Source organism: Helicoverpa armigera, chromosome 17 (assembly GCF_030705265.1).
Source record: "Helicoverpa armigera isolate CAAS_96S chromosome 17, ASM3070526v1, whole genome shotgun sequence".
Classification (NCBI taxonomy): Eukaryota; Metazoa; Arthropoda; class Insecta; order Lepidoptera; family Noctuidae; genus Helicoverpa; species Helicoverpa armigera.
Window position 1 is genome coordinate 10,359,803 of NC_087136.1, and position 15,808 is coordinate 10,375,610.

The following is a 15,808-nucleotide window of genomic DNA, read 5'->3' on the forward strand; positions in this document are numbered from 1 at the left end:
CCTGAGAGGTCAATGCCTATAATAATTAGTCGATTAGTCTACCTTTAGGGGTTAATAGTACTTATTTAGTACTAACCGATTTCTTAACTACTGCCGGTACCGAGATAAAATAAAGCCAAAGTTACTCGGGAAGTGTCATCATCATCTACCGAGCCTTTTCCCAACTATGTTAGGGCCGGCTTCCAGTCTAACCAGCAGCAGCAGAGTACTAGTGTTTAACAAGGAGCAACTGCCTATCTGGCCTCCTCAACCCAGTTACCCGGGCAACCCAGTACCCCTTGGTTAGACTGTTTGTCAGACTTACTGGCTTCTCATTACCTGTAAGGACTGCCAAAGATGTTCAAATGACAGCCGGGACCTACAGTTTAACCTCTCATTACAAGGCAGTGCAAAAAAACTCTGTCAACTGAGATTAAAAGAAGTTCTAACAAAAAAACAACCATCCAGCTAAAAAAGCGCTTGTGAAAAAGCTGCTGAAAGCGGACTCGTCTCTTTGAAGGCGTCTCATTATGTGCGCTTGAGCTAGCTATACAGCGCTGTACGGCTGTAATTACAGGTGACGTTATAATCAGGATCTAGACAAATTTTCACTCTAAATTATGAAGGTGATAATGTGTTTATGTTTGTTACTTCTTCATGCGCAAACTGACGAACGAATTTTGATAAAACTTGGAAGTAATATAACTTATACATCAGAATAACATATGTACAGATAGGCCACTTTTCATCCTGCTACCAGACCTGCCAGAAGTATATACCTAGTTTTAGTTAATGAAGAAGAAGTAGTTTGAGTTTAAGCGTCCCTCAATAAATGGGTTATCTGACACTGACATGAAAACAGTGGTATCAGAGAAACTTAAAGATTAGGTTAGGAATTTTATTAAAAGAATAGTAGGTATAGTACCATGAAATAAATCCCTGTATTGCAAAACCCAGTTGTTGCCTCGGCTTGCTCACTCCTCGAAAAATCTTCCCAACATACGGAACTTTAGCTATCTACGTCCAACTCACGCTTGACTAGTTTTTATTATATCCATTTCACGGCACGGAACCCGCAATAAATTATGTTCCCAATTTACACAACATGGTGTATCAAAAATTAACAGAGCGTTTTATACAAGAAATATAAAATTAATATTTGGAGGTCACACCGTTTTATTTATAACCTTCAAAATACAAGTACTTATGTATAATTTTAATGGGAGGTAAATTATCATATTACCTATTTATATAGTCCACGTTTCCATGTGAATGGATATAGTGGAAGAGGACTACCAAAGAAACGATGGATGGATTATGTGAAGTTCGATATGGCAAGAAAGAATTTTACTTGTGAGATGACAGCAGATAGAAAGAGTATGAAAGCAGAAAGTATGCTGTGCCTGCCGTAAATTGGAATAAGCGCAGGAAGACGATGATGGGTTTCCATGTTTCGTATGGTATGTAAAATTATTGGATGTCATTTGTATATCTTTAGCATTAGGTGGTTGGGTATTTAATGAGCAACAAATAGATAATAGGAATGCTCATATATTATGTAGGTAAAAAGAAATATACTTAACTGTCTTTATCAAAATTTTGATGATGATTAAAAAAATAAATAAGTTTACCATTTGCTATACTTTCAGATAATACAGATTTTATTAAAACAGTTAAGTATGAACAAATAAATAAGTAATAGAGCTACAAGTACTAGTAACAGTTAGACAGCATGTCGCTATCTATCCGCAGGTGATGAGCAGAGCTGTGAGCTAGTGTAAGATGAATGTGCCTGTATCACACACGAGAGCGCGGTAACATTGTTTCTTATTCACTATCAACAGTTAACAAACACACAAGTACTAGTAACAGTTAGACAGCATGTCGCTATCTATCCGCAGGTGATGAGCAGAGCTGTGAGCTAGTGTAAGATGAATGTGCCTGTATCACACACGAGAGCGCGGTAACATTGTTTCTTATTCACTATCAACAGTTAACAAACACACAAGTACTAGTAACAGTTAGACAGCATGTCGCTATCTATCCGCAGGTGATGAGCAGAGCTGTGAGCTAGTGTAAGATGAATGTGCCTGTATCACACACGAGAGCGCGGTAACATTGTTTCTTATTCACTATCAACAGTTAACAAACACACAAGTACTAGTAACAGTTAGACAGCATGTCGCTATCTATCCGCAGGTGATGAGCAGAGCTGTGAGCTAGTGTAAGATGAATGTGCCTGTATCACACACGAGAGCGCGGTAACATTGTTTCTTATTCACTATCAACAGTTAACAAACACACAAGTACTAGTAACAGTTAGACAGCATGTCGCTATCTATCCGCAGGTGATGAGCAGAGCTGTGAGCTAGTGTAAGATGAATGTGCCTGTATCACACACGAGAGCGCGGTAACATTGTTTCTTATTCACTATCAACAGTTAACAAACACACAAGTACTAGTAACAGTTAGACAGCATGTCGCTATCTATCCGCAGGTGATGAGCAGAGCTGTGAGCTAGTGTAAGATGAATGTGCCTGTATCACACACGAGAGCGCGGTAACATTGTTTCTTATTCACTATCAACAGTTAACAAACACACAAGTACTAGTAACAGTTAGACAGCATGTCGCTATCTATCCGCAGGTGATGAGCAGAGCTGTGAGCTAGTGTAAGATGAATGTGCCTGTATCACACACGAGAGCGCGGTAACATTGTTTCTTATTCACTATCAACAGTTAACAAACACACAAGTACTAGTAACAGTTAGACAGCATGTCGCTATCTATCCGCAGGTGATGAGCAGAGCTGTGAGCTAGTGTAAGATGAATGTGCCTGTATCACACACGAGAGCGCGGTAACATTGTTTCTTATTCACTATCAACAGTTAACAAACACACAAGTACCAGTAACTGTTAGACAGCATGTCGCTATCTATCCGCAGGTGATGAGCAGAGCTGTGAGCTAGTGTAAGATGAATGTGCCTGTATCACACACGAGAGCGCGGTAACATTGTTTCTTATTGCGAGCTTTTTATTATTTGTCAAATGCGGTATTTCAATTACTAAATAGGAACAATAAATTGATGAATTCGTTAATCGGGTATAGCTTAATCTTTATATAACGTGCCTCTAAAAATATCAATGATCAGCTCCACCAGCGGTTTCACCCACAATCTCTCCCTCTAGCATGAGAGCCTGCAGTGTGATTCTATAAGCTTCACTCTAAACTTCACATCTGAATCCGCCGTGAGTTACTACACTAGCGCTACACTTTCGAGCGTCAGCGTCGTCGAGATGACATTTAGAACGTTTTGATCCGAATGTCAAGTGAGAGTGAATAGCGAAGTAAAAAGTGAAGTGAGATGCGAGTTGTTGTTCGAATTTGATAGAATCGACGTACTGGTCGCTAGAGATGGTTAAGTATACAAACCATTTATCAGATATTACTTAAAGCCTAACAATAAAGGAGGCTTGCACTATTACCAAAGGCAAGCAGAAAAAAAATCGGCCAAGTGCGAGTCGGAAGAAAATGAGTAAAAAAATTACGTATGTTGTATGGGAGCCCCCCAAAATATTTATTTTAATATTCTAGTTTTCAGTATTTGTTGTTATAGTGGCAACAGAAATACATCATCTGTGAAAATTTCAACTCTCCATCACGGTTCATGATACAGCCTGGTGTCAAACGGACGGACGGGCAGCGGAGCGAAAAGAATAGTGTCCCGTTTTACCCCAAGGGTACGGAACCCTTAAAAAGAAGTAAAATATCGTGACGTACTCCACAATATCGTATCCCCCACAACATTGGAGCTACAGCCACCGTGGAGTCGTCACAGAGCGCAGTGCCGCATTCGGGGGCGCGGGGCGCGGGGCGTGCTGCGGCCGCGTGCGGCGAGCGTGCGACTTTGTGCTATTGCCAGGGTGAAGAAAAATGTAGGCTTGCGAGGTAAAATTGAAAAATTTTGTAAAGTTTGTGGTATTGTGAAGATTGGCGTAATATTTAAGTTCGTTTTAACGTTTGTGATTGTTGATACGGGTTTGTGCTTAGTAGTAAAAAAATGCAAAGTTAACAGTATCATATTGGAACGATAAACTTAACTGTGTTAAAGTTTCTGTCCACTGTGCGCACAGTTGAAAAGCTTTTTTCCAACCCACGTCATACTTTCTCAACGCAATCTGAAGACATTCATATCTTGAACAAGACACCAATAAAAACTCACACACTACAGCATAATTTCCCCACCAAGAAAATCGTCAGTTTTCCCACGTCACAGCTGGCAACATTCCGGCGAATCTCCGGCAGTCATGCCTCGCGCCGCGCCCGCCACGGCCGCGCTCGCCACCGCCACGCTCGCGGTACTCGCCGCGCTCGTCGGTGAGTTCCGAATTCAAACATTCAAATACAAAATAAAATTCCATTCTTTATTTCCATTTTTTATTTAGTGGTATTTTATTTTTTTATCGTGGCAATATTGTTGTGAAAGGTTTCGTATAGCGGCTGTTGTTTTTTTTTTAAGTTGGAAATGTTTTACAGTTTTCAGTGATGGTATATGAATTAAAAATTGTTTTTATGTATGGTTTGAGTATTATAACAGGGAGTATATTTTTTGAACTTATTACATTTCTGGAAGTAATTTAAATATTTGAGCGTTTTAATATTAATACAGTCTAACCTAGTTTTAAGCCGGCTTTTAGTTTAAGCTTGAAAATGAAAGGACTAATCTAGATTTAAACTATGAATTCCTAATCCTGACAATACTCGTCTAGACAATAAACCCGACCTTTCGCTCTAGTTACTAATGACAACGACCTGTATTCAAAATTCGAAACTTTCAAAATTAGAACTATAAATTACCTACAAAAACGGATTATTACCAGCAATTAAAAAGGTTTTAACCTAATTAACTATCCAGTTTTTATAAAAAGGTTGGTTGTGTTTTTTTTATTGATACACTTTCATACATAGAATCGATTGGTTGTTGTTATAAATTATCCAATTACGTATAAAACTAGGTACGAATTAATATAAAATGACTTCAAAAGCTTGTTATTTCTCACCGCAGCATAAATAAAGCTCGCTAAAAGAATAAACAGACGCAACTGAATCTATCTGCATAACAAATGCTGCATAGGTACTCGTGCAAATTGAAACTGGCAACTAAACGAGTTTGATGCAGCTCTAGATGATTACATTAAAAACTAAACTTCGTTTGAATATGGAACGGGTGTCTGAATTACAAAAGAGGTTTTGGTGTTTTTCTTTATTTTTTTTTTTGTTTATTTAGGTCATGTTGAAGTTTGGATAGTACTGCAGTGGTAATAATTAAACCCAATTTGGAAAGTACTTTTTACGATATTTATTTAATAGACTTCCAACAAAGAATATAGACAACACAATCTTAAAACTAAGACATGGTAATCAAGCAAACAATATTAAAGCAATAATTATAAAACTTTATAGTTTCGATTAAAAATAAATTGTTAATAATAGCTCTCTAGGAGAGATTTTATTAAAAGTGGTGGACTTATAGGGCAGATTATTGTACAAGTACACTTTAACAATAGTAGACGAGGATTTGACTGCACGTTTGTTAAAATTGACATACCTATTTGACGGCAACATACATGTATTGTTTACCAAGTCGTTACCAAGTCTATTTTTAACCAACTCCCCAAAAAGAAGGAGATTTTCAATTCGACCACATACCTAAGCATATTTTTTTAATAAGAAAACTAATCTCCAGCCTCTTATTCCACCACCTAATTAACAACTATCGCGTAGTTAATTACCAAGTTATTCTAATTAAGGTTCAGTCAGTATACTAGTTAAGTAGACTTTAGGTCAACTAACCGAGCCTGAACATAAACAAACTGTAGTTTAATGGCAAACTACAGTGAACCTAGTTTAGTAGTTCATCCTGGCTGTTTCATTAAATATGCTGTCTGTCCTTTGACCGGTGGCTGAGTACCTTTATCTATGGTTTGTGTATTAATTTTTAAGAGAAATCTTTCTCTAGATATCTAATACCTAGGTATGTTTAGCCAGATTTTTTTCAATGAATCCTAATATCATAAAGGTGCAGATTTTCTTTTGTTTAAATACGCTAATCTCGGGAACCTCTGCTGGGCCTATTTTGAAAAAAAAAGATACATAGCCTATGTATTGAGGAAAGCTATAGGCTTTTTTATCCGAAGGAACTACATGTAGTTCCCACAACACACAGATGACACTGCTAACAGAAGCCAGCCTTATCTACAAAATTAGTTTTTAAAGTTTTTAATTATTCAATCATATAAATATTCCATTGAATACATACAATACTGCCACATAAATATCTATCTTCCTTAAAAAATATGTAGGTAACTAAGTACCTAGTTTTTCCAGTATTTCTTTTCACACAATTTTCCTCTTATCTGCTAACGATAGTTCACTCAATCTGTCTGCCACGACAATGAAATATAAATTAAGAGCGTGTACGCTCGGCCACAGATTATATAATAGTTACTACGTAACAGATAAATCACTCCATACAAAAAAGTCCATACCTACTGTTATAAGCACCTACAAGTTCCCAAACTACCTACAAATTCATAGCTGCGTTAGAAAATAAACCTTAAAAGCTCCAGCGCTCGATTGTTATTTCAATGCGATAGCGCACAGTTCAGTGACCGCGACCGTGCCGACAACGAGCGTAGGGTTGCCTCTTACAATTAAATAGGGAAACAAAGTTACGCTTATTTGTAACTGACTTCCCAAATCAATGGAGGTGCCCAACTACTTTTCGAGCACAGAACACGCAAGTATTCTATACTTACCTATTACCCCTGGCACAACACCGCTGACCGCTGATACATACCTACTTACCCAAAATTTGTTTCTGCGCAGCGATATATGCAATGTTCCAAGCCATTTAGTTGGACGAGAACTATACCTACTTATACTCGAAATGTTTTTAGCTACAAAACTCGGTAATCATTGCATGTATAACTAAGTATAAGGTATAAGTATCTATAATTTAAATATCTAAAGTAAGTCGCTTATTTTTAAAATGACAAAGAAGATAAGTATTTTTACTTTATATTTATATTTATACATAGGTATAAAATATTTTTAAATGCCTATACATATATAATAGGAAACCTTTATATTTTCCTACAATAGTCACATATACACCTACACAAATCAAAATAGTTCTTCAGTTTATTAGATAATTTTAAAAACCAAATAAAAAATTAACAATATCTGACCTGTCTACATCTCTAGGTAAACGGAAAAACGAAAGCTTTATATTTTTTCTTTTACTTGATCTGCAACTAGGGCTGCCATCCGTCCGGGTTTCCCCGGATTTGTCCTCGTTTGGAGGCCGTCCGGGGGCCGTCCGGGCGGGGTTTCAAGAAGTGTCCGGGGAAAACCCGGACATTTTTCATAGGGCCATCTTAACCTATGGTGCCTGGGTATGCAAATTACCCGGGCGCCTAATAGTGCAGTAGTCGAAGTGTCCCAAAACTCCAAAATTTTCGCGCTCGCTTCGCTCGCGGCTTCTTTTCTTAACACATTTTTTTTTACGTTTAGCTACTTTAATATCCTAATATTCAAAAAATTTTGCGCTCGCTTCGCTTGCGGCCTCTTCACTTTGCGGATTTTTTTATTATACAAGTTTAGGTGCTTTAGTGACCCAAAACTCAAAAATTTTCGCGCTCGCTGCGCTCGCGGCGACTTCACTTTACAGTTGTTTGTATTTTTCAACATTTTTTTGTCTAACCTATCAAGAAGGTAACTCCTAGTTTCCATATGAGCTTTCTTAATTATGACCTTCGAAATACATTAAGTCACAATCTTTCAATACTAGGTACTACATGAGCTAGAGAGGCCCTGACTTTTCATGTAAGGAAAGACCTCATTGAATTTAAGTAATATGGTAATATTAAAAATTAGGTCTTGTTTTGTTAAACAAAAAAAATCGGACTCGTCCGGGGAAAAAATGCTATTTACGCCAAATGTCCGGGTTTTTTTAAATATTTGTCCGGGTTTGGCGAAATTCGAAATGGCAGCCCTATCTGCAACCAAGCACAGCACATAACTGGCCAGAGGTCGTCATGTTCACAAATAAAAATAATAAACATAAAACGCGCGCGTCTGTCGAAAGCCCTGTGCCGCGTGGGGCCACCGGTAACCCAGCGAGCAGTAGGCATTTATCGCGCGCAAGTACGTCGAGTGACAGAGGCCTGGCTCGGCGCGCGATGTCAACTTTAGGTAATTCAACGCAAAAAACCGCGCAGACTAGCGTCGCGGCTGTGTGCGTGCCTATCATACTTCACGTATAGTCACACAAACCATTTTGATCCTTTCGAGTGAAATTGGTAGAACAAAAAATATATTATTTAGTACATAGTTAATAGCGGGAAAATAGTGTAAGTCTATGGATGTCTAAAATATAAAAGCATGAAAATAAGTCGTTAATACTTACACTCTTTTGCAAAAAAATCGGGCACCTATGAAAACCTTGGTTTTGAGGACTTTCTGTATATTACATACAATTTTCAACAGTACTAAATAGTCGACTGATGATTAATGACAATGTTAAGAGTTTCTGTATTTTAACCGATTTCAAAAAAAGAAAGGAGGAGGTTTCAATTAGATTGTTTTGTGATTGTTCTCAATTTGATTGTTCTCGATTTCTCAAAGACGCCTGGACCGATTTGAAAAATTGATTGTTTATATGAATGGTCCAGTCCATCCAGACCGAAAAATTGTGGTCAAATAACAACAATTGCCGGAAAGCCAAATATTGGTGAAGAGCTTGGGTTTACCATTGCAAATTAAGTTTTAAGTTATCTATCCTATATGCTTCAAAAGTTATTCGAGATCAAAAGTCAAAATTTGGGTACATCCAAAATGAAAAAAAAAAAAATATAGCTCGATTGGTAACAGACATCTGCAATAAGTGATTTCTAGCCTAAGGAGTCCGCCATATTGGATTTAGACTCGCGACACATTTTTTTTCGAGTTATTCATAGCAAGCCCTTTCATTTGATACCCATATCGTAGGAATGCATTAAAAACATTTTTTTCTCCATCTTGGGTATACCGCCATATTGGATATAGAATCATACATTGTCATTAAAACTGAACATTCAAACAAAATTTCAACTCAATCGATAAAAAAAATATGCTTCAAAATTGAGCTTTAAATAAAATAGTAATGTATCAAGATTTGTTGGTCGCGCTTGAAATGTACTCTATTCTCGGTATTCACGGCAGAGGTTATTCACCCTACGCGATGTGACGGAGCGACACGTCTCTCTGTGAAGCCTTGCGGCGGTCTGGTTTGAGTTGACTCGCGTGCAGCGTTTTATAGTAGTTTTTAAATAATTTATAAAAAAATAAAAACGAGAGATTAAATTATAATATAAAGTTTATGTTTTAAAGAAAGAGTTATATTACTATAGTAAATAATTGTTATATTAAATTAAGTAAGATAGATAGGTAAAAAAAGCATTTGAAATTCACAATTTTTCACATTGTTAAAATATTTTTTTCTGAAAGATAGAGACCTAAATCAAAAAATGTTTTCAACTAACTATAGGCATGGGGATTTCGTCTATGAGTAAAAAAATAAATATGATTAGATTTGCCACTGTTTTCACATGAATTTAAGCTTCGAAATAGACGCTGAACGGGAATTTTATAAAACATCTGTTACGTTATAGGGGTTTTAAGTATTTAAACTACACAAATTGAAATGTATGTTCAATTAACTATATAGACAGTGAAATTACCTTGCGTTATTAAAAAATAACATAGTTATAGGATAAGTAGTTACTGAGAAACAGTGGTTTGAAAAGTACCATTTTAGGCCAAATGGCGCGCGGTTGACGTACACGCTCTTAAGTGCGTTTTTCCCCCAACTTGTGAGATTTGGGAACTAGGTCACCCGCGGTTTGGGAGCCCGCAGTGAAACACTATTTATTTATTCAATGTACTTTGTGTATCTTTGTGATTTATTGTTTGTTTTGTTTGCTTCACTTTCTTTTGCGACGTTGGGTAAGCTGAGATTTTGTGGGGATTGACGCTGAAGAATCTTTAGCAATTTGTAAGGAAATTCTAGGTTTACACTAACTACTTACACCTACTATCTGAATAAATAAATATACTTAAACTATACGGCCAAAGTTACCGTATAGATTCCGGAAATCCTTTTAAACTGTGAAAGTAACTATGTCTGTCCGTTTGTCGTGCTTTCAACGAACAACTGAACCGATTAAAAACGAAAGGACATATAGTACTTTTATTCCAATGCGTTAAGTAGTTCCCCGGAACACAGGTGAAACCGCAGAAAACAGCCAGTATCCATTCAAATGTAGGTATTCTATATGAAAAATGCTGACACCTACAATACAAAGAAACTGTCGAACCGTATAGACAGTTACGTCAGACATTTGTTTGTAGTCTTCATAGAGAGATGGCTACAAACAATCATGTTGAGGTAGGTTAAGATTCACTATTTTGGCAAACTTATCAAGTGTGTCACGGAGTAATAACATCGTCTATAGTAACTTATTCTGTCTCTTCATTCAGAAAACAGTATTCTTATTTATTTTTACCATAGTTTAGCCCATAGCATAAAAAGAGGAAGTCCAAAGAAATGACGGATGGATGATTAAAGTTGATTATGGGTACACCTTTAGATAGTGTTGAATGTGGGATGACGTCAGATAGGAAGGTATGGAATAAGAGGACATGCTGCAACGACAACGACTCCAAATAGAGGTAATAAGTTGGGACAGCGTAAGAATTTGATAATATTATTGTTTTACATGAAACATCTTTTGGTCTTTTGAGTAACTTCAGACTAACATAGTACCTTAGTACCTACATACCCGTCTCGTGGTAACGATTGACTTTACCGAGATTTATATAATATAAACTATGTTGCTGGGGAAGATTGTAGTCTTTCAACTGTGAAAGGATTTTTCAAATCGGTTCAATAGTTTACAAACAAGCATAAAAAAGTTTCCTCTGCATTATATTAGTATAGAAAAGTATAAATAAAAGCTTCTAAAATCCTCTCATGTCTGAGTTTGAAACACATTCCGTCAATCACTAACTCTTAACCTTAAGACATGTCAACTGACGCCCGTGACATTCATTCCGTACATTTACGTAATCACATTAAACGCAGCATTTATTTACAAACAGTATTGCATTAGTTAGTAATTGAATTTACTTAAGATTCTTTGTTCTATTGGATTACTTAGATACGAGTGTTGCGCCATCTTACTATGTGCAAACGATCTCGAAGGATCATTCTAATCTTTATTGCTAGTGAAATTGCAAAGGTTTGACTGTCTGTATGTCTGATGAGCTTTCACATGGAAATAGCGGTAGCAATTTAGATAAAATTCGGTGAAAAGATAGATTTGAATACGATTTTTTTATGAATGATGTTAGAGACAAGACTAATCGAAAATGCGTAAAAATATGTTTCATATGACATAACTATCACGTTATAACTTACAGAAGAATGGTAACTAAACATTATGAAGAAGACACATACCTACTTATTGGTATATGGTTCGCAAAATTTTTACTGGTTCCCTTTGCCTTCCCAACCACAGTCAAATCCAAACCAAACATTGACACAACTCCACAGAGAGGTTCGTATACAATAAATAACAAGGTTTGCTTAAGGAAATAACCGCTCTATGTACAGAGTCATTGACCTTCGGGTCACTGACCTCCCTGAAAAGAGGTTTTCCCAACATACCTCGCTGAAATGTTCCTCTTCTCTCGATGTAGGGCGAGTGTTAATGAGAATTTCTCACTGTTGTGGAACATCGATCATCGTTAATGTGGTGTAAGTAAAAAGCATTTGCTCCGAAGTACATTGATTTTTAAACTGGCGTATAGGTGGTGCTTCAAATATCAAAGAGAGATTCCAGAGATATGTGTACAAATCGTGAAAGTTTAAAAACCTTTAAACACCAGAGAGTTAGAGAGGTTCAGGAAAGTTCAGGCAGGCAGACAGGCAGCAAATCAGTCCGTGGATAGGTGACCATATTTTCCTGACGAGTTACTCCTTGTTCTGGAAGGCACGTTAAATTAATGGGCCTCTTATCAATACGCAAAGAGCAAACGCAAGAGCTTCAATAGTACGCTATTGCCGCACAAAAAAAAAACACTTTTTGTAACGAAATTATATTACACTTACTTTTTTACTATTATTCTCTCCTGAAAGCTCCCCAAAAGAAAATCCACACAACAGCAAATGAAAAAGCCATAAAAACCAGCGCACTATCTCAAATTCATGGCCACATAAATCAAGCTAGTTTCTAGCAACAAAAACAAATGCACCAAGATTGTTCGCAACGAAGTGTATTTCTATCTTCGTTTGAAGATAGATAGCTTCTTGTGACCTTTAGCGAATGAGCGCTCGTCACGACACGTCCTAGTTGCAGATATAAAATGTGTGACGAATTTATGTTTCTAGCTGTGGTTTATTGGTCTCAATTGAAGTATTGTTTGGAACGAGAAAAATGTGACGATTTTTGTTTCGGTATTTTATTTTAAAAGTTGGTTAAAATCCCAGTTCTCGCCTGCAATATAGGAGAGGTACAATACAAATTTTCAGATTCCCTCAAGTGAAGCCTACTTACTTGCTAGCTCCTGGACTGTATGTTGCGGAGAAATCGGAACAAAATGCGTCGCCAACTTTTTATTTATGACTAGCTTTCGCCAACCGTTTTATCCGCATCCCATAGTAAATTCTTCGCGCAATCGGATATAAAGTAGCCTGTAGCTTTCATCGATAAATAGGCCTCGATAAACACTTAATAAACGTTTCAAATGTGACCAGTAGTTCCCAAGCGCAAGCAAGCAAACTAACTCCTCAGCTTATTGGTATAGTCTAGATATATAAACTATAATCACAACATAAGGCTATAAATCACTTGAACCATATCTCCCATTCACAAACACAAAGGTATTCACCAATTCAGTAAGCCTTGTCATCAGCAATTCGCAATACAGATCGCTGGCACTCTGCCTACTAACATTCGGTACATTTCACGCAGTTTCCTTAACTAGATATATTCCTTTTGCTCTTTTATAAGGAAAATCAAAATATTTACGTATTGCTGGTTGGGAAATTGAGCATGCTTTCTCTTTGGGAGCTTTTCCGAGAGAATCCATAAGCGTTGCGTAGGGATATACTTTCAAAAGCTGGGTAAAAAGTGGCACATGTCCTTTATCAAGCTTTAGACTGTCTGGCTCCCAGATTTCATTCAAATCAGTTCAGTAGTTTTAGTGCAAAGGCGCGACAGACAGACAGATAGTGCTAATAGTGCAATTTTAATATTTTTTGAGTAACTCTAACGGCCGTTCCCAATATTTAACAATACTTGTAAAGGGCCAATGTCAAAATCCTATGTTTTACCCAAAACAACAGATACATAAAAATGATAGAATATCGAGAAAAGCCGTAAAACGCTTATGCAATAAACGAAATAAGTACTTATACACGGAACTTGAACTTTTTACGATCTCGTCATGTTCCGTACAAACCTTGATTCTTGCTGTTAACTTTTTACTGCCAATATTAGGGGTAGATATTATTGTTTTATTTAGGTTTTCGTGTTTCCACTTATGCATGTCTACTTTGAATTTTATTGTATCTATGTGTTTAAGTTGTGCCCCAATTTTGGGTTTATTGTTTTGACTTGACTATCTTTTCTTGGTTTACTTTTAATGTTAAATTATGTTACAATAATAGTTTCTATTCGTTTTCGAAAATTAATATACAGTCTTAGTTTATCACTCCAAAGGGGTCCAAAATAAACTCTGTTATACTAATTGATTGTTATTTTAACGGAATTTCTCGACGAGCTAAAGATAGACAGGATGCCTTTCAAACAAAACCTACTGAAAACTGAATCAATTTGAGAAGAACTCTAGCACTAACATATCATGTTTTATAGTAGCATATAGCATTTATCATCATAATCTCAGCCATAGGACGTCCACTGCTGAACATAGGCCTCCCCCTTTGATATAGCATTTATATCACCAGAAAATTATTTATTCTGAACTTTATTTTAAGGCATCAATGGCCCATAGATAAATACCTTAAAAACTATATAAATGTTATATACAAAATTATGTAGTATAAGGTAAAAACTTAAATAAAATGCAGTGCAATTAAAACTAAGACAAAACTTCGTGTGTTTATACCTAAATCTTTGCGTGTGCAATGATAACCTTAGATAATCTGATAAAAAGGTCCCGGCAGGTCAAACACATTTACTAGGCTAATATTACTAGGTACTACTGTAGTCCTAGAATAAACACGTATGTATTTTATTATCTTAACCTAGACCTTGCTTATGAGCTTATCCTTTTTCTGAGAATATCGCGTGAACCTGACTAGAAGCTACACATAAGGCATATTTTCTTTTTGTTTTTTTTTTTTCCCAGATTATATAGGTACCACCTCATTTTTTGTTTACTCAGCCTCTATTTTGTCTACCACATTTTCCAACTTTTAATATTGTAGGAAGTCGGTTATGAAAGAACCAAAATTTAATTATGATCACGCATTTTGTTAGGTAATTAGGTACCTACTGTTTGCTAAAGCAAATAGACCAGACGAAACATTTGTGTTTCACAGTGCTTTACACGCACCGGTGGAATGACTATAGACATTTCTTGCTATAATGGCTTAATAGAATTACACCGATATAAATTTTCTATAAAAATGTTTACTTAATATCAACCTGTGGAATTATACGGGACCGTTATAAAGATCCATAGACAACACAGTTTCACATATAAAACTATTTTTGTAACACATAGGTAGCCGTGAGCAATATTTTACATTTTATTGTTCACATTTCAATACTGAGTCGAATCAGATATATTTTCGTTTCGACAGCTCAAACAGAAATGTTTTTTGACGTAAATACATGTGGAACACTGGTATCGGTTGTTTTTTAACAGATTTTGGTGTTAAAATATGAATTTGTCGCGTAAAACTTTGATTAACCGAATTTTATTTAACTAAAAGCTTTCAAAATACCTGAGTACATTTTTCCTGAAGGTTTAATTAGATGTTATTGTGTTTTTAATGTATTTTAAACTATCTCAATCATTTACTTAGAGAGATCAAGAATGCAGTAAGGCAAGGCATCCTTACTCATTCTTGGAAAATATATCCTCCACATCTGATCTGCTTTACATTTACCTGAAAAACTTATGAAACAGTAACTTAACTGTGAAAGAAAAAGATAAAAAGTATACTCTAAGCCCGTAAAGTTAAAGCTTATTTTAAAAACTCCAGTTGAGTATTCTGTTACGCTCGGTAAAGTTAAAATCAAATACGTTTACTAAGACAAAAGGAAATAAACTCGGTTTGCACTTTATGCTGTTACTGGTTTGTTTATTCTTTCATGAAAAATACAATATTTTTTGCTATTGTAACTTTTCTTCTCCGTTTTTCAATCAAATAGCAATACAATACTATCTAATATTATAAAACTGTATGTAGTTTGTTTGTTGATTTAGCACGCTAATCTTAGGAACTACTTATCAGAATTGTTCTTTCAGTGTAAAATAACCAATTAATCGAGAATAGCTTTATAGTTGAATACGCCAAGTAGATCTGACTGGAGAAGGCCAAAACCGCGAACTAGTGTTAAATAAGAGTGTGTGTCTGCTTGGTAAAGAGGCTAAAATTATTTGCCATGGACCACATTCACAAAGAATCCTAGAAGAGGTCGTTGTTCTAAATATTAATTACATTCATTTTAAGAGCAAAAGCAGTCCCTCCGCA

General features: G+C 36.1%; 1 protein-coding gene across 1 annotated transcript in view; it reads left to right on the forward strand.

Moving 5' to 3' along the window:
* The first annotated feature begins 4,233 nt into the window (after positions 1-4,233).
* Positions 4,234-15,808, forward strand: part of LOC126055864 (uncharacterized) — a 46,310-nt gene continuing 34,735 nt past the window's right edge. Inside the window, exon 1 of the mRNA XM_049846642.2 lies at positions 4,234-4,356. Coding sequence (XP_049702599.1) covers positions 4,287-4,356 — 70 coding nt within the window. The 5' untranslated portion in view covers positions 4,234-4,286. The remainder of the gene's footprint in view (positions 4,357-15,808) is intronic.